Genomic DNA, 21,668 nt, shown 5'->3' with positions numbered 1-21,668 from the left:
ACTAGAGACAAGTACTTTGTTAGCATTGAGCTCTGTATAAGACACATAACAGGGTCCATTCACAATTTACAATGCTAAACATTGGCACTATCAAGTGCAATACATATTATATTATTTGGCATTTCAATTATTTGGGGTATTGGAAAGTTCACTGCATTTTTCCTTGTATGACTCTCAACCACTTCTCACAGTAAATCATGACTGCTCAGTGAAGAGCACAGAATAGATGCATTTTATTTGACAAGTTTTATCACACTTTAGAGAGTCACCTCATGCTATATTTATTGCTGTCTTTTAATAGCTTTGGCTTAAAGTCAGTATAGGGTGCAATTAAATGCTGTTCCCTGCATCATAGTGATGTTACAGAGTTGGACATATATAAGATGACATAATTTAGATGATATAGTCTTGGGTTTAGTGTCAGGGTCTACAACATAGGTAATACATTTAATTTGTCAGAGAAGGGATCATCACAGTAACATGAGTCCTATCTGACTCTGAATCAGCACCATAGCAAATCAGCTTAGCCCCTTCTGGAGGTGTGGGGGACAATTGAGGGGGGAAAAAAGTGAAAACTCTTCACAGGAAGTGCTAATTAAATTATGGTGGCCAGCATTGTTTCTTTGCCCTGTCTGGCATGCAAGAGCAGCAGACCAATTCCAAAACCATGAGTTTGAGGGATTGGTAGACAACAGACAAAATGAGGAACGGAGAGTGCCGCACACTTGTGTTAGACTGCGTCTACACTTGCAGTTGATCAGACACAACTTTTGTCATTCACAGGTGCTTAAACCTCTCGCCCCCATGAACGACAAAGTTTTGCCACAGTAAGTGAAAGTGTGTATACTGCTTTGTGGGCAGGTGCACTCTGGTACCAACAAAGCAAAACCCACTAATTGGGTATGGAAGTATTTTGTCAACGAAAGTGCTGATAAACAGCATTCACATATGCTGAGTTTTAGTGACAAGCCTATGTCAACACTGCCTTATTGCTAAAAGCTGCATAGTATACACATAACCTAAGATGCCTAATAAATAAGGATGCTCGGTGATTGGGGATTCCTGGGTGACTTTGCATGTAACTGCTCAGATGACCCCTTTAAATTCCTCATTATAATTACTAGAATTAAAAAACAAATAAAAGCAGCACCAGATAATTTGACAGAATCTCACAAAAAAGCTAGAAAATGTAATCATGTCAAATTACATTTTGCCTTTAAAAAGTCTGTGTTAACCCCTCAAGTGTCTGTGTTTGCAGTATAGAAACTATATAGTTAATTTTTACAGTAGAATGATTTAAGATGATACCCTTTCCTGCCAGATTGCTTGTCAAATGGGAAAATTATTCATCAACTTGGCTTTCTTTTTAGTAGACTTATCCCACTCTCTGAAGGTATTTCCAGAGTAAAGGGGGAAATAATTATGTTAGCTTTTAAAGACTGGATGGAATGCTTGTTTCATGCATCTCAAGTGCCTTACACTCCAAATAAACTGCAGTATTCAAGAGCATTCCAGATTACAAAATCAAGTTCCATATTTTGTATCAAGAGATGCCTCACCTAAGCAGTTCTGCAAACACTTACCATGTCAGGATTCAAGATACCCAAGAAAATGTGTCATATTCCATTAACTCCTTTCTTCCACAGCTTGATTTCTGCATTTTCACCATATCATACTATAAACATATGATCACAAATACTTTTTGTCATCATTTGCCTGGATAGCCTGGGTAAGCCTTAAATTAAATTACAAGATGGCAGATCTGAGTCAAAACGCATCCAGTATCTAGAACGGACAGGAATTAGTCTAGAGTTTTCTGTTGGTGAATAGACTCCCCCTCCTATAATTTATAGAATGTTTATTCTAGTATACTATCATGGGATTATGTATTAAACGGGGGAGTCTATGAAGCTATAGGAGCTCTGTCTCCACACTGCTCCAAAAAGCTTCCAAAAGTTTGCTAGCTTATCCCACGGACTTCCAGCCCCAGTAGGGCAATAACCCCAACTCCCTATCCTCAGTCATCCTCTTCCCAAAATACTAGTCTCTCCCTTATAAAGGAGAATGCAAGTAAGGGGCCTGAAAATGAGATATCCCTTCCTTGGATGGATAACAGGTGAAGAATCGCTGAAAGAACATCTGAAATTCAGCAGCTGGCTCACTTCTTTTCTTAGCGATTCCTGCTGAGACCAAGCAATGTGCAATATAGTATTGTGACACTATCCTTTGATACTCTCCTTAGCAGTTGTAGATTTTGTATCATGTCCTTCTTGAATACTAAATAGACAGAGATTATAGCGTACCTTCAATCACATCATCTCAACTATGTATTGTTGACTTTATAACAACTGAAATTTTACAACGTCCTGCTGAACAGCAATGGCAGTGTTATTCAATTTTGTAGACAGGAAAGCCTGCAGAATGCATTGCAACAGCTGTCTCAAGTCCAACAACAGGAACTCTTGAACAGGCATATATTTTATTATTTATATTTTTAGACTTTGTTGAATCTAAGGTTAGACCACATAATGGGATAATGCAAACTGACAAGTATATTAAAAAGCCACAAAATGAAATTTGCATGAGCTGGGTAATTAAATTTGAGCCCAAAGTTAGCTATAAAACATTATATGCTCAATCCTCTTCATTTTCCACTTCATGTTAAATAGAATGGGATGTTTTTAGCAAATGCAATATAAGTCAAGGTAATATGAATAAACAAGTATCTTCTGTAATTTGTAAATTTATTTGGCTTTTTAGGACTATATGTACTAAAACTTTTAGGAGACCATGAAAATTTCAATTGTTTGCAGTAGGAAAAATGGTTGTTTTATATAATAAGGACATTAAGTACCTTCAAATGCCAAATTTAATTGCCTGAAAACATAAGCCAGCCCAAAACAAAGATGTGAAAGCTATCACTTAAATAATTTCCAGAGTTTTATCTTCCTTCCAAGTTAGTGGAATCTGTATCATTCATCAGGAATTAGTTGCTTGCAATCGTTTACTGGTGTATTATACTCAGGCTAAAGAATAATATGGAATGTATTTCCCCTTGATTTTTACTTTTAGCAGCAACATTGTTGATTCACAATAGTTTGGTAAACAACCATTTTTTCTCCCACTCACAACAAGAGCAAGTTTTTGGGCACTTAGTTCAAATTTGTTCAGTTTTGTAACCAAATATAAAGCATCCACTTAAATAGCAATTACCCATCAAGTAACAATAACCTTTTTATTTTGTGCTTTTTAAAATAAACCAACACACAATTGGCAATACGTGTCCTGGTAAAAATCAGTGCTAGAAATCCAAAAACAGCATCGGTCAAGATTGAGTTACATTGGACGTGCAGTACATTTTTACATTTCCCTACACTGCATCAGCAGGTAACCTGTGCAGTCTCAGTTTAATGTGGAAGAAATTTCCCCAAATTCAGCTTTACAGGTTTAAGGAAACAATCCCCTTACTTGTTTCTGCTTGACCACTTCAGAAATGTAAGCCAATTAAATACATCTATAAGACCTTTCCTAAAATAGAGCAAGTCAAACTCAGTTCTAGGTAAACAGCAGACTCCCATCAGTAGATCCAGTTTGCACAGATGGATAAAGCAGACCAAAGGACACAGTTTGCAATAAGCAGTCAGTGACAGTATACCCAAACTTAAATCATATGTCTGAATGAAAGTGATATAGCTGACTTCAATGAAACTTGCTCACAGGAAGGCTGCCTTTGGTCCATAGTATACCTGAATTTTCTCTCCTGTTTTACACACCTCCTGAGCCTTCATTCTATTACCTCAATTTTTATTTTATAATCAGATACAAATACTAAATAAAAGGATATCATCATGACTCTCTCTGAAGCCTTTAACAACCACGTTCTTTGAAAGATTCTTTCTAACACACAGTGAAGCAGGACACAAATTCACAAAGGGTAACATCTAAGGTTAATAATGAGATACTTAGAAGGACATGTCACAGGTGCAATACAATGTGAACAATGTGACCTCAGATGCACTAGGAGGGTACATGGTGCTGATCTGCTGGCAATGCCAGCAAACGCGAACACAGCCAGGAGCTACAGCTAGATACTGAAGAGAGGGAAAGCTCCCTCCTTCCTATGCCTACCTAAGAGGTTATTGTGTCTCCAAAAAAAACTTCTTAGACACAATAGCATCCTTGCTGTTCTTCAGGTTGAAATACTTTGAAAGCTATAACTGTACAGAGGGAAGAAAAAATGAAAGGAGTAAAAAACACCATTTGGCAAACAAACATATTAAGTTGAAAAATATTCAGCTTGTGTACTTTGCAGTGAGGTGGTCTTACAAGATTCTTCCCTGCTATTTCCGAAACACTATCGTTTAGTACAATCTGGTCCACTTAAAAGGTCAAATATTTTCTCTTCAGAAGTATTGATAAGACCCTCAGAGATGTCTCTGACAAGTTTGTTTTAGTTGTATCCAGACAGTTTAACTCCATAAGGGACAGGGAAATCCTTCCCATCTTTCCTTATGTTCAGTGGTGAAATTTTAACAAGAGACTCCCAGGACCGGTAGTAACACACCAATGAGGGACATAACCTAGAGAGAGTTACTATAGTCTATAAAGAAAAATCTCTCCAACTAATAACTTGATTTTTTTGTACACTGAGAGGAACATTATAATGCATACAATGTATTCCACTAAAAATAAACATCAGCAATTGACAACATATGCACTGGTTCATAATACTATATGTTCAAAATCATGCATGTCTTCAACTTTAAAAAGTAACTGATTCTCACATTATTGACTTGAGTCAAAAGTGTTTCACAATATTTCTTAAACTCTGGATGTGCTCAATGCTCCCTCTCTGCAAATCTGGAACGTGCCAATAATTCTGCACCTAATGGCTTAAGACTAAAAGGAATACAGAGAACACTTTTGAAATGAGACACACCCACATTTTATAACCAACAAAGAGGGATTAATTGTGTTCTCTTGTTTCCTAACTAGTTTGATCTCTGAACTCCAGCTCGTTCTTCCTTTTGGTGGAGGTGAAAAGCAAGATTATTGCTTTCCTGAAAAACACTACTATAGAATATTAGAACTAATTGTGAATGCCTAGAATTCCACTACTAGCAAATTTTGAAAGGAGATTACTTATCTCCCAAAATAATTCAATTATAATATGTCAGCATATGTCAAGAGACATTTGTAAAATAGTGTATCTTCTCAAAGGAGAAATTTATTGCAGACTTCTTTGGATTTGGAGACTAAGGCCATGTCTCCACTTCCCCGCTAGAGATCGATCTTCTGGCATTCAATTTAGCGATCACTAAATTGAATGCTGACAATGCCCCTGGTTGGTGCCAGTACTCCTACTCCTTGCAAGGAATAAGGGAAGCTGATTGAAGCATTTACTCCTGTTGGCCTCCTGCTGTGCAGACGGCACTAAGCTCGGTTTATGGTATGTCAACTCCAGTGTCGTTATTTACGTAGGTGGAGTAACATACATTAAAGTCGACCCTCCAGATCTAGTGTAGACCTGGTCTAACATACAATAAAAAGATAACTAGAAAGCTTAACCTCAAGGAAGAACACTTTTGTTCCACTAATTTTCTAAAATCTTCATGGGGTTAATAAATTTGTTGGACAATGCCTATCTGCATACAGACTCCTGAACATCCCTGGTGATAAGCACCACTATTGATGCAGCACATTTATAGTCTGTTTATCCTATCTAGCTCACTGTCCTGCTGAAAACAGATTAAGCAATAGCAAAGGATTACTTCAGGTCTGAAGTACTGATAGTTTATTCAGACTATAGGAGCAGGAACGTTTCTTTATATATGTCTGCAAAAAGTCCAAGCTCACTAATACTGACAAAGGCTTTAGGTACCCCCACATCCTCTCCAAAAGAGTTAGAATATTAAATCTGTTATAATAGTTTGGCCTGTCACTTATCTTAAACAAAATTTTAAGTGATGCAAGGCAAAGTTATATATTTTGTAAATGAAGAATCCTAATTCTAAATAGTTTAAGATGATTTGGATGAACCCATTCATTATGTTCACACAAGACTTTTTTATACTTATTGTACTGAATAGCGGGAGCACCACTGACTCACTGTCTTCCTGGCTTCAATGCTACTGAACTTCGGCAAAATGCCATTAATGACTCAGACATTTATTTATTTATTTGTCCTTTATTTTTAGACTAATGGGAACTTTATGAATTCCTTCCCTGCCTTCTAAGAGCAGATACCACTTAGCTTTGATCCTGAAAAACAGTGTTTTAGAATAAGAGCTCAGGTAATTTTATCCATTTCTGATTTATATAATATTTTTTTTGCTTTACACACTGGGTTCTATACAGAAAGTTATTACAACTATTAAATTGTTTTCTAGCATGCACATAGTTACAGAGATTAAAGAAATCACAAGCATAGAAATTAAAATAGATGTGTCTGTTTTCATTTATAGTTTTAGTGAATAGTTAGAAAAATGTACATCTAACCCAAGTATCTTAGAGGCTATAAAATAACTTCATTTTCTCTTAAATAGCAAGCTATTTAGGAAAAATATTATTTGCTTTGTGAGATTAGCAATTGCAATATTTGTAATAGTGAAGAGCTTTTGGATATCTTGAGTACTGAAAATTCGCTCTCTACTTACTAAATATTCTTGTGCTTTTTTAGCAATAGTTATTTTGGTCACAATGTTTGCAGTTAGCTCAAAATATGTAAGCAAAATATTCATATCATGCTGCAAATTCTTTAACATTGAGACGTTTCACAAAAACCATCATGTTTTCAGATGAGACTATATTTATTGAAATGGTCATTCTTTATAAACAGTTCTCAAGACAATGGAAATATTTGTATTCATTATGTTTCATGTAATTAATGGGAGATTTGATTTTCATCTTTATCTGTACAGTTTATTTCCCCGAAGGGAACATTAGGCATCATTTTGGCTTTTACATGCTTATTCTTCTAAGAGTTATCATTTGAACCTTTAGTATTCTGTTATAAAATTGTATTGTGAGCATTTTCCAATACATCCCAACACACGTCCAGATAGTATTTATTTATGTTGTTACTTTCAAATTTTTTTGGACAAAAGAGACGAGAGAAAAGCTTAGCAGGAGGTCTGGCCTGACACAAATACACTTAGTAGGGTATGTAAAGAACTAATACTGTAGGCTTCTCAAGCATTTCCACATGCATTCTCAAGAGGATTATTTTTCCCTTGTGAAACAGAAGTCTAAAGGGACTTCCTGCCCCTAAGCATCAACAGCAACAAACTAGTTTTAAATTGACAACACTACAAATAATTTTAAACAGACTTTCTTCTAGCCTGAAATCACATGCTTGTTTTATTATATTTTCATTTTTTCAAGTTGCAGGACACAAAATTTCTGTTTCCATTTTGGCTTTTAGTAAAATTAAATAAGATTTATTTGTCTAATACTGTTGCCACAAAAACCACGTTACTTATGTATAACTGGAAAATTTTATACAAAGAGACCATATCTCACAAACAGGCAAACGAAGCTTGCTTTTTTCTTTTTTAATACATGAATATAATATTTTAAAATTTGCTTCCTTATGTCCCTCAATATAAACAAAACATGAACATGCTAGCAATAGTTTCAATTTATGTTTCCATTTTACTTATAAAGGTTTGCAAAATTGAAATTTTAACAGTGTTTAGCCTTCATATTAGTGAGAAATTACAGACATGTGGAAACACAGAGACAAATACGTGAGTAAACTAATGCAGGTTATGGTGAGAACAATTGTATAATTTTTCATTCCTTCTATATTACAGTATATGTGATCGCTAAATCTGTGTTCAAGAGCACCACTGTCAAAGATCATCTTAAAATTTCTCACAAATTTGATAACCTGGAAAATATTAATGCTTCTGTGTCTGTATGAATGATGAAAGACTTGTATGCTGTATGTTTGACCAAACTATACTTTTCCTTTGTATGAAGTCCAAAATATATTTCATTGTTATATGTGTTTATATAGGAAAACAAATCTCACCTTAAGCAACACTATAAAACATTAAATATAATATTTTATTTCTTAGCTTTAAATTAAAAACAAAGTACAGTAAAACTCCAACTGTCTGTCATCCAGTGGTCTGGCACTCCTGATAGTCTGGCACCAACTGGAACCCGGAAGTGCTCTGGCCAGCCGGACAATTGGAGCTGCTCTGCCCCGAGCTTCCCCAAGTCAGCCACTGCTGAAACTGACCAGTGGCTGACTTGAGGAAGCCGGGGGCAGAGCAGCTCGGGTGCTGCCGGGTTGGTCCCGCAGTGCCGCCCTCTCCCACACTGTGCAGTTCCCCACGGACCTCCCCACCCTGACCCCAGGCCCCTCATAGCCCTCCTTCTGGTACTCCGGCATATCCGATAATCCGACACCCCATGGGTCCTAAAGGTGCTGGATTATCGGAAGTTTACTGTAGTTTAAATTATGTAGAGCTTAAAGACTTGTATTTTAAGTCTGTATGCACTATGATCTCCAACTTGAGCAAAAATTCATGTCTGGGTTCTCATGCTGCGGAGCTCCCTATGGCCACCTGGAATAACTCCAATGCCATATCTATACAGATATTACTTCACGAGACTCAGTTAGCCAGTGAGAAACTGAACGGGGCCATTCATTCAAATGAGATCAAGGCCCAATTTTGCTAGAGGTATAATTTGAGTCACCCAATAAAATCTAGAGTATTAGAATCAACAGCAAGCTTAGATAGTGTAGTGAGTGCAGTATAGGGAAACCAAGTAAATACACGTTTACCTAACTAACGTTAAACAGGATGTGCACATTTTTAGGATTTTTTTTCAGATTCTTACTGAATTAATTTAGGAGATTAATATAAATGCTATGTTCCATAATTTATATAGTGTTGTTGTAGTCATGTTGGTCTCAAGATATTAGAGACACAAGATGGTTGAGGTAATCTCTCTTAGTGGATCAATTTCTGTTGAAAGAAACACCAGTTTTGACACTTCCCTATAAACCAACATCACTCACAATGATGGCATTGGTGCCTGCCTCAAATATTTACAAGATAATGGACAACCCTGAGATATCTACTTATCAGAACACACCCATGGTTGGATTCATCCATTTTATTCCCATACAACAGTTTTACATCCAACAACAAACACTTCATTCAAACTATGAAGACAGTCATGTCTACTAGGATGGCTACTCAGTATGACAACTTCTTCAAATTCTTGAAGAAGAATTGCTAGCTGAATGCCCCATGAGACCAGTGATATATTTGAGCTACACTGATGATATCTTCATTCTCTGGAAGGATAACCTAAACTCCCTCAAGGATTTCCACCACAATTTCAACAGCCACTACAACTACCCATGCATCAAACTTTCTACAGAACATGCCCATACTAACAATCTTCTTGGGCACCATAAACAGCTTCAACAATGGTACTCTACCAAAAACTATATACAAGAAACCCATGGATCCTTGGCATCTGTCCTCACAAATCCAGAAACCATCCCAAACATAAAAAAAAAAAAAAAAATCAGTTCTCTAGAGCCAGGCACTCAGATATCACAGGAAGTCCAGGACATACACTAGGGATATGAAGGTTTAACCAGTTAACCTCACTCTTAACCTTACCGCTTAACTAATGGGACTAGAGCAGCTAACTGTCTGCTGTTGGCAGGGAGCTGCTCCAGCCCTGCAGGGGGCCCTCTGTGGACAGGAGATGCTGCAGCACAACCCTGCCTGCAGCAGGCCCTTGCATCTCACAGGCTGCTCCGATTGCAGGGATGGGGCACTGTGAAGGAGTCCGTCATAAGAAGTCTGTTCCCCTTCACCTTCTCCAACCCCTTATCCCACGTTGTGGCCCCAGCAGGGGGGCTTACTTGGATTCTCGGCAGTGCACTACCCCTGGGCGGGTTGTGAGCGGGACAAGGTCCTAGCCCAGGGCCCTAAGGTGGGGGTGTCTCCTTCCCCCCACCTGGCTGGCAGAGCTAACCGCCTAAACTCACCAGCCCGCAGGCAAGACTCCTTCTGCCCGCCCTGGGCTACTTCCTCACCCCTGCTCCATGGTCCTCCCTCAGGCCTCTCTCTCTTGGCCTGGTGACTCCTCACCTGTCTCTGCTCCAGTCGCTCCCTGCTCCTGCTCCCCACTTTATAGGCCACCCGCCTTCTCCCTGGTCTGCCCCCAATGCACCTGCACCAGTGTCCCCTGGACTTTCCCCTACTGCGCACGCACTGGCACTTCCTGATCTTGTCTCCAATGCGCATGCGCCGGTGTCCCCCAAGCTCACTCCCAACGTGCATGCACCAGCGTCCGCTGAGCTGGCCCCTAGAGGCCTAGCCTCAGTGCTCCGCAGCCCGTCTTACCCGGCGGTTGTGCAGGAGCCCGCTGTGCCTTCATTGGCCGCAGGAGCGCCTTCACTCTCCCGGTGCATTCCAGCCACCGGCGCTTCTCCTGCCGTTGTGGGAAGAACCGGCCGGCCACCGCTGCCCTTCAGGGTCCTGCCTCGGGCAGCGTGGGGTTCCTTCAGGTTCCTTCAACCCAGTGACAGGCGGACGTGAGGCTGCTCCAGTTGGGCTGAAGTACCTCCCCACTTGCCCTCTTATAACGAGTTAAACAATGTTTACTTCTCTAATATACACCTTAAAATACTTAACCACTTTCAGCAAACAGGGACACTCCAGAGAAGTAGATCACATCATGAAACAGGCCACCCAAATGCCCTGAAATATTTTGCTTCAATACAGAAATAAAAGCTCTTCTGAGCACACCAATGCTAGTTGACATCTACCATCCTGCACTGGGGTATCAAAGTTACAAGCCACATTTGATGGGGAACACATCCTGAAAAAATCTTTCCTGAACCTCATCTTCTAGCCTTCATATGCCCCAACCTCTCCAAGTTAATCATCAGAAGTATGTTTCCCACATATCAGAACACACCAATTCAAAGCAGTACCAGACCCAACCATAATATTATATACTAGACATATTTCTAGTGCAATCATCAATGTACCCCACAACATGCCTTTCACTATTTATGGGTCCTTCAAATAAATGCCTATCACAACATGTGATGTACCTCATCCACTGCAGAAACTGATTTACCTATAAATTCCCCAAAAATCTTTATATTTGGAAAGTGCTGTAATTCGGAAAGAATATAAGTATTCTTCATACATAGAAAAGTGGTTACGTTCCTGTTTTTAAATGCAAAATTCAATTCAACCTTAAAAGAAAGCACAATTTACAAAATCATATAGTAAATACACTTCAGAGATTTTGTTCTGAAGGAGAGTGGCAAAGTGGTAGATTTCAGATAGAATTTGAAAGAAGGCACAGTATGATGATATTTTAACCATCATGGAAGTTGATGTAGAAACCATTAATATGTTAAATACACTTAGGCTATGTCTACATTGGCCCCTTTTCTGAAAGGGGCATGCTAATTTGACAGGTCGTAATAGGGAAATCCGCGGGGGATTTAAATATCCCCCGCGGCATTTAAATAAAAATGTCCACCGCTTTTTTCCAGCTTTTAGAAAAGCCGGAAAAGAGCGTCTACACTGGCCCCTATCCTCCGGAAAAAAGCCCTTTTTTTCTAAAAGCCGGAAAAAAGCGGTGGACATTTTTATTTAAATGCCGCGGGGGGTATTTAAATCCCCCGCGGATTTCCCTATTACGACCTGTCAAATTAGCATGCCCCTTTCGGAAAAGGGGCCAATGTAGACGTAGCCTTAAAGAAAGTAACTTAAAGAAAGAATTGAGTGAATTCACAGAAAAATAACCCTTTTAATAGAGGTTTAGATCACAAAGCTTTTAGAAAGAGTTCAAAAATACTTTTAACGTTAATTTATTTCATAGTAAAGAATTTCAGTGCAACCATGATAAAATGTCTTTGGACACATATATAAAGCACTTTATTTAGATGTAAAATCTGGACTGTCATCCCTTATTACTTCAAATCATATTAAATTATAAAATTTTGACAGAAGTATTTAACTTACATTGCCAAAAAAATGAGAGCAGATCAATCATATTGGAACACATTCTAAAACATAACTGTGATAGCCAAGTTTTCTTTAACAAAGACCACGGTTGAAATTTGTGAGGGAAAGAAAAATGTACAGAATCTTTTGATAAAAAATTATGTCAGGTATTGTAATATATTATTAATCACTTACAAATAACTGACTTGTAAATATTTAGGTAAATGAATCTTTGTGATCCATTTTGTTTAGTTTGTTGCTAATATAGAAATGATTTGTGCTTTTCTGGAAACATTTTAATTTGTACTTCATCCATTTAAAATTATAAATGAGATTTTGGTTTTGTTTTCTTGAACGCTAAATGGTTTATCTAAAAATTAACTAAACATTAATGTTCTTGGCAGCAATAATAGTTTTATTAATACACATTAAAATCACTACTTTGCCAAGTGCCAACCCCCATAAATGATATAAACTTCTAGTACAGTGTTTCTTAAACTGTGTTCCAGGGCACACCGGTGTGCTGCGAGGCAGTTGGAGGTATGCCGCAGAGAACAACAGAGTTCATAATAGCTACCTTTAAAGGGGCAGGAGACCTTCATTTTTGCTCAATGACTTTCTACCCAATCTCAACAAAAAATCCTTGATGTTCCTCATAAAAAAAAAAATTATTGTTTGGTGTTCCTCGGACTTTAAAAGCTTAAGAAACACTGATTTAGTACACGATGCAGATCTCAGTCTCAAAGATCCCTGGCTGGAGGGAACAGTCAACCTTTTTTTTTTGATCAAAGTAGGCTCATCCTACTAACAGCCACATTTACACCCAAAGAATGAGAGACAGTCTATGAATCTGAGCCACTAACCCAACTAATGAATAAACTTAAAAAACAACAAATTATCTGGTAGCACTTTAAAGACTAACCATGCGCTTTCATGGGTATACATACCACCATCTACATGTTTTGTTAGTCTTTAAAGTGCTACCAGACTATTTGTTGTTTTTTAAGTTTATCTTGTATAGATTAACTCGGCTACCTCCCTGAAGCTTTCCAGCTAATGAAGTTTAGTCATAGTAGAAGAACTTAAAGAAACTGACTAAAAACTAACCCAAAAGAGGAACAGGTTAGATTATTTATTGTGGAACCTAAGAAAGATGTGAAATATAATCAGAACACAATTAGGGAATGTAAATTAAGCATCTCATTTTTATTAATATAACACTAAGCATATTTAATGTAATTTTTAACAGTTAACATTTGTATTTTAACATCTAGTTGTAACCTGATAGTGTACTTCTATGGGGTGAGTGATGATAATAATAATAATAGATGGATATAAACTATTTTAGGAACTGTCAGTTTTCTCCAGCTGCTTTTCTTTTGACACAATGACTGACAGTACCTTGTCTTTATTACGGGAACAGTTAAAGGCACTCATCCTGTTCTCAATGGAAACTTGGCTGCCATATGGGACCTTTTCAAAATTCTGAAAGACAGTGATATTGTTGATCAAGATAAAAACTAGGAAAATCTAAAAGGAAGCCAGATTATTAACTCAGAGAAATAAATAACTCTGAGGAACTAATCCGACAAGAAGCAGAATGCTCTCAATTCTTATACTGTAATGGGAATTGAGGGCACATATGTAACACTATCAGGCCAAGAAACAGTTGATTGCATGCTCAAATTTGGTTATAGGAAAAGACTGCTACAAAGGCCATTTAAAAATGACAGCATATATAACACTTTTTCTTCAATGTACTTCATAAACATTAGATATTTAATCCTTACAACACTCCTTCAAGGCAAATGAGTATGTCTGTGTCTGCAGATCAAATGCTGTGCTCACATCTGTGTAAAGCATTGGTGGGAAACCTCCCACCCACGGACTGCACGTGGTTCATCAGGGTTAACCCGCTAGCAGGCCATCAGGCACATTTTTTACTTGAGAGTCTGGAGGCATGGAGCCCCGCAGCTCCCAGTGGTCACGGTTCTCAGCCAAAGGCAGCTGCAGAAATCATAGAATACTAGAACTGGAAGGGACTTTGAGGGGTCATCAACTTCAGTCCCCTGCCCTAACGGCAGGGCCATGCACTATCTTCTAGATCAGTGGCTCCCAATTGTTGATACTGGGGACCAGTAAACCCATCCACAAGTTTTTGGAGGACTGGTAACATTTATTTGCATATTCATTAAGCAAATGATGAATATGCAAATAAATTGTGTAGCTGGCCATACCTGTCCGGCGGGTTGTTCCACCCTCCTCTTGGCCCCAATCCCTGCCACTTTATTGGCTGGCGCCGGCTCCCCTGGCTGCATCCGGTGCAGGGTATTTTGCATCAGTGCGCATGGTGCCCGGCCTTCTCCATGGGTCCTAGCACCCGCTGGATCTAGCCCTAGCACCCGGGAGCATGCCTGTCAGAGACTCCACCGTGGAGGGCTCTCTCCCAAGAGCGCTGCACTCCACAGTATGGTGTGCTGCTTCCCCATCACACAAAATAATAGGATCATGCAGGGTAATTTTTCTAAGGACCAGTATTTTTTTTCCTAAGGACCGGTACTAGCCTACGGACCACACTTTGGGAAACGCTGTTCTAGATCATCCCTGACAAGGTCCCTCACCAAAGGCTCTTAAGTAAAGTAAGTTGTCATGGGATAAGAGAGAAGGTCTTTTCATGGATTGATAACTAGTTAAAAGACAGGAAACAAAGGAATAGATGGTAAGTTTTCCATGCCTCCAGACTCTCAAAGGAATAGATGGTAAGAGTGGAGAGGGGGAAACTACTGGGGTCCCCCAAGAGTCAGTCCTGGGATCAATCCTATTCAACTTATTTATAAATGATCTAAACAAAGGGGTAAACAATGCAGTGGCAAAATTTGCAGGTGATAGATTCATGGAGATTCATGGAGATGGCCTGCCAGCGAGTAACCACCAATGGCTTTAGCCACAATGGGTAAGAATGATGTCCCTAGCCTCTGTTTGTCTGAAAATTGGTGACAGGAGGGATCATATGAGGATTACCTGCTGTGTTTCCTCCCTCTGGAGCATCTGGTATTGGTTACTGTCAGCAGACAGGATACTGAGCTAAATGAACCTTTGTTCTGATCCAATATGGCTGTTCTTATGACAGATGCTTTCTAACCTGTCTAACCTCGTACAACTCTCAAATCATGGAGATACCACAACCTCCCTAGACAATTTGTTCCAGTGCTTAAGCACCCTAGCGGTTAGGATGTTTTTCGTAACGTCCAACCTAAATCTTCTATGCTGCAATTTAAGTCCATTGCTTCTTGTCCTATTATCAGACAATTTTTCTCCTTCCTCCTTGTTACATCTTTTTAGATACTTGAAAGCTATGTCCCCTCTCAGTCTTCTCTTTTCCAAACTAAACAAACCCAATTCTTTCGATCTTGCCTCATAGTGAAGTGGTAGCTTTGCCCACACCACTTCCTGCAGCTCCTATTGGTTATAGTCGGTGAACCACAGCCACTGGAAACTGTGGGGTTCTGTGACTATAGACACTCAGCTAAACAAACAGTGTCAAGGCCTGGCAATGGCTAACTGACAAACTGTGTCCAGCCAGCACCACAGAGGTTCCCTATCCCTGGTGTAAAGTTTCTGTTGGACCAACCTATGTTAAGATTCTAGAATGTTACAAATAGGAAGTATTGCAATTTTGGCAGCGGTGGATTGGAAGATTAAAAACTTTTGGTTTGATCCAAGAGTAACAACATACTTATGGATTTCATTTAAAATTGCGTTCTTTGGGTATGTACAATGCTTTTAACATATCCTTTTAAAATTAGTCAGCCTTTGGAAGTGACTACTTTGTGAGGCATGAAGGAAAAAGATCTGATGCTTAGTGAAGCAATATTTATGGAGGTAATGATCTGTCCTTAGTCATAGGCAAAATGGTTTTACTTCTCTGATACCATGCTAGAAGAACCAAGACAGTCTAAAGAAAAATAGCTACATTTGATCAATGGTATGGAAATGCATTGAAATGGAAGCTATTTTCCTGTCTCCATGCATTTGACTCAATGAATCTCCATTCTTGAAGTTGAGTAGTAGCTTGCCCAACCTTTTAATTTTAACTCAGCAACTGGAAACGTGCAATGTTAAAATGAAAAAGGAACTGGACCAAAGGAAAAAAAGTCTTAATATTTCATATTCCTATAACTTGATAACCCAGGTTTTCTTTTAAATGAAGAATTTCACCTTTGAAGTTCACATTAATACCATACTTCTAGTGATATGATACCTTACAAATAATAGTTCATTAACAGATTCCATCATTGGAGTTCCAAAGTCTTTGTTTAAATCCAAATAATTGAACAGACTTTCAGCCCAGAAATGGATATTTAAAAATTCAAGAAATACTCATTTAAAAGAAAAAGAATACTTTGTTTCATTTGTGAATATTCTAGTGAACTAAGGGCCTGCTTTGACATATGTCTAACTTTGAACTCGTGAATAATTCCATTGACCTCAGTGAAACTAAACATACATTTAAGCATCTTGCCAAATTGGGATCCAATTTATCAGCAGAAATGTTTGCCGAAAGAGCAACTTCTAATATTCAACAAAAGTGGATTTTGCATGTGACTTCACTGATGTTTATATTAGAAAGCTGATTCTAATTGACTCACTCCCATACAGGCATCAAATATTCCATGTCACCTGGATTGAGGGTTGCCAACTTTCTATTGGCAAAAAACTAAAGTCCCTTGTCTTGGCCCATGTCTCATTCCATCCTCTTCCACAATCCTTCATAAGAATGGCCGTACTGGGTCAGACCAAAGGTCCATCTAGTCCAGTAGCCTGTCTGCCGACAGTGGCCAGCACCAGGTGCCCCAGAGAGGGTGGACCAAAGACAATGATCAAGTGATTTGTCTCCCGCCATCCTTCTCCAGCCTCTGACAAACAGAGGCCAGGGACACCATTTCTATCCCCTGGCTAATAGCCTTTTATGCACCTAACCTCCATGAAATTATCTAGCTTCTCTTTAAACTCTGTTATAGTCCTAGCCTTCACAGCCTCCTCTGGCAAGGAGTTTCACAGGTTGACTACACGCTGTGTGAAGAAGAACTTTCTTCCCTCCTCTCTGGGTTACTTGCTCTTCCCCAACCTTAATCATTGGGCCTGGGCAAGGGATTGGGGTGTAGGAAGAAGCTCAGAGCTGCAACAGAGGTTTGCGGTGTGGAAGGAAGTGCAAACTCTGGGAGGAGACTCAAGAATGGGGCAGGAGGTTGGCTTTGGGAGGGAGTTGGGATGAAGGATGAGGTCCTAAGATGAGGCAGAGTGTTTGGGGTGCAGGCTCCAGCTGGGCTGTGCTTACCTCAGGTGGCTCCTGGTTGGCAGCAGAGTGGGGCTAAGGCAGGCTTCCTGCCTGCCCTAATTCCTTGTAGCTACTTGAAGTGACTGGCATGTCTAGCTCCTAGGCACAGGGAAGACCAAATGGCTCTGGCCAATGGTAGTATGTGGAGCTTCCCTGATTGTCCCTGCATCTAGAAGTCACAAGGACATGTCAGCTGCTATCCATGGACACAGCTGACTTAGTCCCACTGTGCTACTGACTGGACTGTTATCAGCCCGGTCAGTAGCGCTGACTGGAGCTGCCACTGTTCCTTTTCAACTAGACATTCAGGTCAAAAACTGGATGCCTGGCAACCCTGCTTATATCTCCACTCAAGAGAGAAAAATCAATCATAAACAAACTACAAACCACAAGTTATTTGCAGAATTTATGTATAAAATAATTTTGAATAAATTTGAGATAAATCAAACTGTTGTCAGTCAATTCAGACAGACCAAAAGACATGTATTTGGTCAGAAGAGTTATTTCAGAATTAAATGATTTCAGCAGCTTTTTTCATTCCTAGACATGTGGTATTTATTTGGCTCACCCTAGGTTTTACCGGTTTGTTTGAAAGGCTCTCAAACATTAGTAAAAAAAACATATATACAACGTTTATTTTTATACGCATACAGATTTCTTCTCTGATCATTAATTATGCAGGTAAAAATGCTCTTCAAAATATTTCTGAAGGTTTGACAGAGGAAATTGACTAAACTCTTAGGTGTTTATATTCTAAAATTTTCCACAATTACTAACACTGGTGGGAGTATTAGTATAGACAAGGTTCAAAGTGGCTGCCAGCTTTCTAACCTCTGCAATTTCTAAGCTTGGCCAGAGTCTACAACTACACAGTATAGTTGTTGGAACTCTAGTGGCCACAAGAGCCTTCACTTGGCATGCCATTACTCCCTCTGGTGGCGCTAAATCTATGTTAGCCATTAAAGGAAATTTATATTTTAAAAAATCCATACAGCAAAGGCCTAAGAGGAGATTATCTTCTTTCTTTTCCCTCTGTAGCTTGAGAATTACATCCAAGACAATATGAAGAAAGAAATGGTAGAGATCCAGCAAAATGCAGTGCAGAACCAAACTGCAGTAATGCTTGAAATAGGCAATTTACTTAATCAAACAGCTGAAAAAACCCGGAAGTTAACAGATGTTGAAGCTCAAGTAAGTAATGACTTACCATTGACTTCAGTAAGTAAGACTCCCATTGACTTCAGCAGGCTTTAGAGCAACCCATATACAAGGGAATGTCAAAATAGGGAAAATTTAAAATGGTAGTTACATTTTTTAAACAAATAATATATTTAAAACCACCAAGATATGCCCCAACATAAACTGAACAATCATATTATCTGCATTAACCCCTACTATTATTTCTTCCTGATTGTTCACCTCCAATTTGTAAGGTCACAGCTAAATTAGAATTTTATCTTCTTTGGGATGGGCCCATGTTTGCATTTATTAAACAAATTTATATGCTTTTGAGTACTGTAAAAATAAAAGGAAAAGTTCTCATTTCTGCATTTAATTTCCCCCTTCCCAATCAGTAAGTATCCTCCTTGATAGCATATTCTCTCTGGTGGATACTGTAATGAGATCATAATGAATCTAGGATAATCACAGTCATTTCCACCATGAGATACTAATGCCAGAAGCACATATTTATGATTTCACTGTGAGATGAATCATAACAAGATTAAATGAGTGGGAGAAAGGCTGAGGAATTAAAGGAAGCTACTGGAAAAAAGTAAATGGCAATCTTTTTTTCCCCAGTTAACTTCAGTGTGAAAGTCCCACTTCAATTGTGTGGGGATTCCCCTCTCCCCCAAAGAAACTAAGAAGTTCCTATATTAAAAGTGGGAAAACTTTTCAAAATTCCAGCACTGGTTTAAGTTTCAAGACAAATTCGCATCCACAAGTATGGTCATTACTAAACAACCACACACACACACACCTTCTTTTATCATATTGCTGTAGTTACAAAACAATTTAATAATTATCTAAAATAAAAGACTATCACACTCTATCACACAATAAGTGGCATGTGTCTTTCAATATAATGAATTTAAAGGTCTTAATTCTTGCTTTAATTAAAAGCATTTGTTCTGCTAGCAGACAAATCAAACTTTTTTTAAGCACAAACACAGTTCTAAATTGAAGAGTAAGATATATAAGGGTGAATCCTGGATTGAAAAAAAATGGCTTCATGTATTTTAAAGGCTTCTGTTAACATGGTGGGTAAATTCAAATATATATTTCTATAACAGATATTTAAAATATTTAGCATATTATGCTTCAGAGGTTCAAAGCACTATACATATATTAACAAATATTCACAGCATATGCTGCTATTTATAAACATTATCTGGTTATTTGGAAGATGTAAATTGTCACCTACTTTTTTTTTTTTAATTCTGTATGGTAAATTGACGGGTCCATTCAGAACAAGTTACGTATATCTTTATGGCTTCATTACTAAGAGCCAGGCGGATACCTATGTTTTTTCACTCACTGAGAAACTGTTTTTAATCGATCACAATAAAAATTACCCAACCAGTTTCTGTTTCAAGTAAAAGGACTGTCACTGTAACTTTCCTTCTTTTTCTGAAATTACTGTTGAGTAGGTTAAAAGCTTAATTAACAACTTAAAGAAATTAACCAAACAATTTCTCTCTCAAGGACACTCATTCTTTGGCAATAATTCTCAATTACACTTTAGTGTGAAATCATGTCCTGAATGACTGTTTAACATGAAGGATGTGAGTAATCAATTCTTCCTGTAAACTAAAGCCAAATTCTGATGAATAAAAAAAGCTATTCTAAAACAGAAAACTGATATTGTCTAGAGAACATACATAAGAATGTAACATATCAAAGCATAACTGATCTTCCACGTCACATCACAGTACAATAATTTCTTCACTGATAGATGTAATTCTGAATTAAAAAGTTAGATAAGGAAGTAGTGTAATAAAACTGAAACCATGGAATGAGTCTATAAAAAATTTGGTCATATGGCAAACAGTTCAATTCAAATGATTTTTTTTTCATTGTAAACACATGTGAAATTCTGGTCCCATTAAAGTCAAAGGTAATATTCCAAGAGACTCCAGCACAGCCAGGATTTTGCCCAGTCATATAAAAATAAAATTCTTCATATATTTATACCAAAATGGGGAAAAACATCGTTTAGGAAATTATTTGTAAAGAGCATATACAATAAATGTCAAATACTGTTTTTTGTATTCAATGGCAAAGCTAATGGCTTATACAAACACCACTAAAACATTCCTAAGGATAAAGATAAGGGGAAATGTAAACTATTATGCATTTGTTTAATGAACAAACAGAAAACTACAGTAATTCTGAACATTTCCCCCCATACCTCTAATTAATGCATTCTTGCCCAAATCATGGCATAGATGCATACCGTTCAGATTATATCACAAAAGTGAATGTTTTTATTTTATTTTCTACATGTGATAACTAGTGACGCTAGGATAGATTAAATTAAAACTAGCCAAAAAACTTAGCCTGGGTTTCCAAAGATTTTTTCTATTTCAGGTATTAAATCAGACATCAAGACTTGAACTTCAGCTTCTGGAACATTCTCTTTCAACCAACAAATTAGAAAGGCAAATTTCAGATCAAACCAATGAAATAACTAAGTTGCAAGAAAAAAACAGGTAAGTTGCAAGCTAAGTTGTCCTTTTAAATATTTTTTTCCTAGATGAAAACATTTCTCTTCTAAAATGATTCTTCTGTAATATTTGCTCCTCTGCCCCTCCCAATATTATTTGGAAAGAAGCTGAAATGGGCTCAGCAATGCAATACCCTTGTTTTGCAAGAAAAATGTTGCATTGAAAGAGGAAAATATACAATCATGTCATGACAGTTTTCATAATGAATACACACTGTCCTCGGTTAGAATGATCTATTATGTTAGAGACATGGTAGCCCACAGCTAAAGATTGTTTCGATAAAAAAGGCCAGTTTTATTCAACCCATTATATATACAGTAAAACTCCAATGGTCTGGCATCCAATTGTATGGCACTGCCAATAGTCCGGCATCAAAATGGCAAGAGCCTAGTGAGTGAGCTTTGGCAAAAAACAATTTTTTTAAGTTACTGTATTAATAGTTTAAGTGATTAATAGTTTAAATGGTTAGCCAGTGCTGCACACTACTGTACATAGTATCCTCTGCTTTCTGTATTCAATGGCTTCGCAACAATAATGGTGAGTACTGTACTGTACATTTATTTTTTCATTCTATGACCAATTTTATGCATTACCGTA

General features: G+C 38.0%; 2 protein-coding genes across 10 annotated transcripts in view; one reads left to right on the top strand and one right to left on the bottom strand.

The window, feature by feature from the left end:
• Positions 1–21,668, bottom strand: part of MCPH1 (microcephalin 1) — a 229,070-nt gene that overhangs the window by 94,009 nt on the left and 113,393 nt on the right. The gene's annotated exons all lie outside the window — the stretch shown is intronic.
• ANGPT2 (angiopoietin 2) overlaps positions 1–21,668 on the top strand; it is a 58,984-nt gene that overhangs the window by 6,228 nt on the left and 31,088 nt on the right. For 3 of the 5 annotated variants that reach the window (XM_006137765.5, XM_014580941.4, XM_006137764.5), the window contains exons 2-3: positions 18,382–18,534; positions 20,935–21,056. In XM_006137765.5, the coding sequence (XP_006137827.1) occupies positions 18,382–18,534; positions 20,935–21,056 (275 nt within the window). The remainder of the gene's footprint in view (positions 1–18,381; positions 18,535–20,934; positions 21,057–21,668) is intronic. The other 2 variants (XM_075923605.2, XM_006137766.5) reach the window with 1 other exon arrangement.

This window comes from Pelodiscus sinensis, chromosome 3 (genome assembly GCF_052426305.1).
Source record: "Pelodiscus sinensis isolate ZL-2025 chromosome 3, ASM5242630v1, whole genome shotgun sequence".
Taxonomy (NCBI): Eukaryota; Metazoa; Chordata; order Testudines; family Trionychidae; genus Pelodiscus; species Pelodiscus sinensis.
This window is presented reverse-complemented; position numbering and strand designations above follow the sequence as displayed.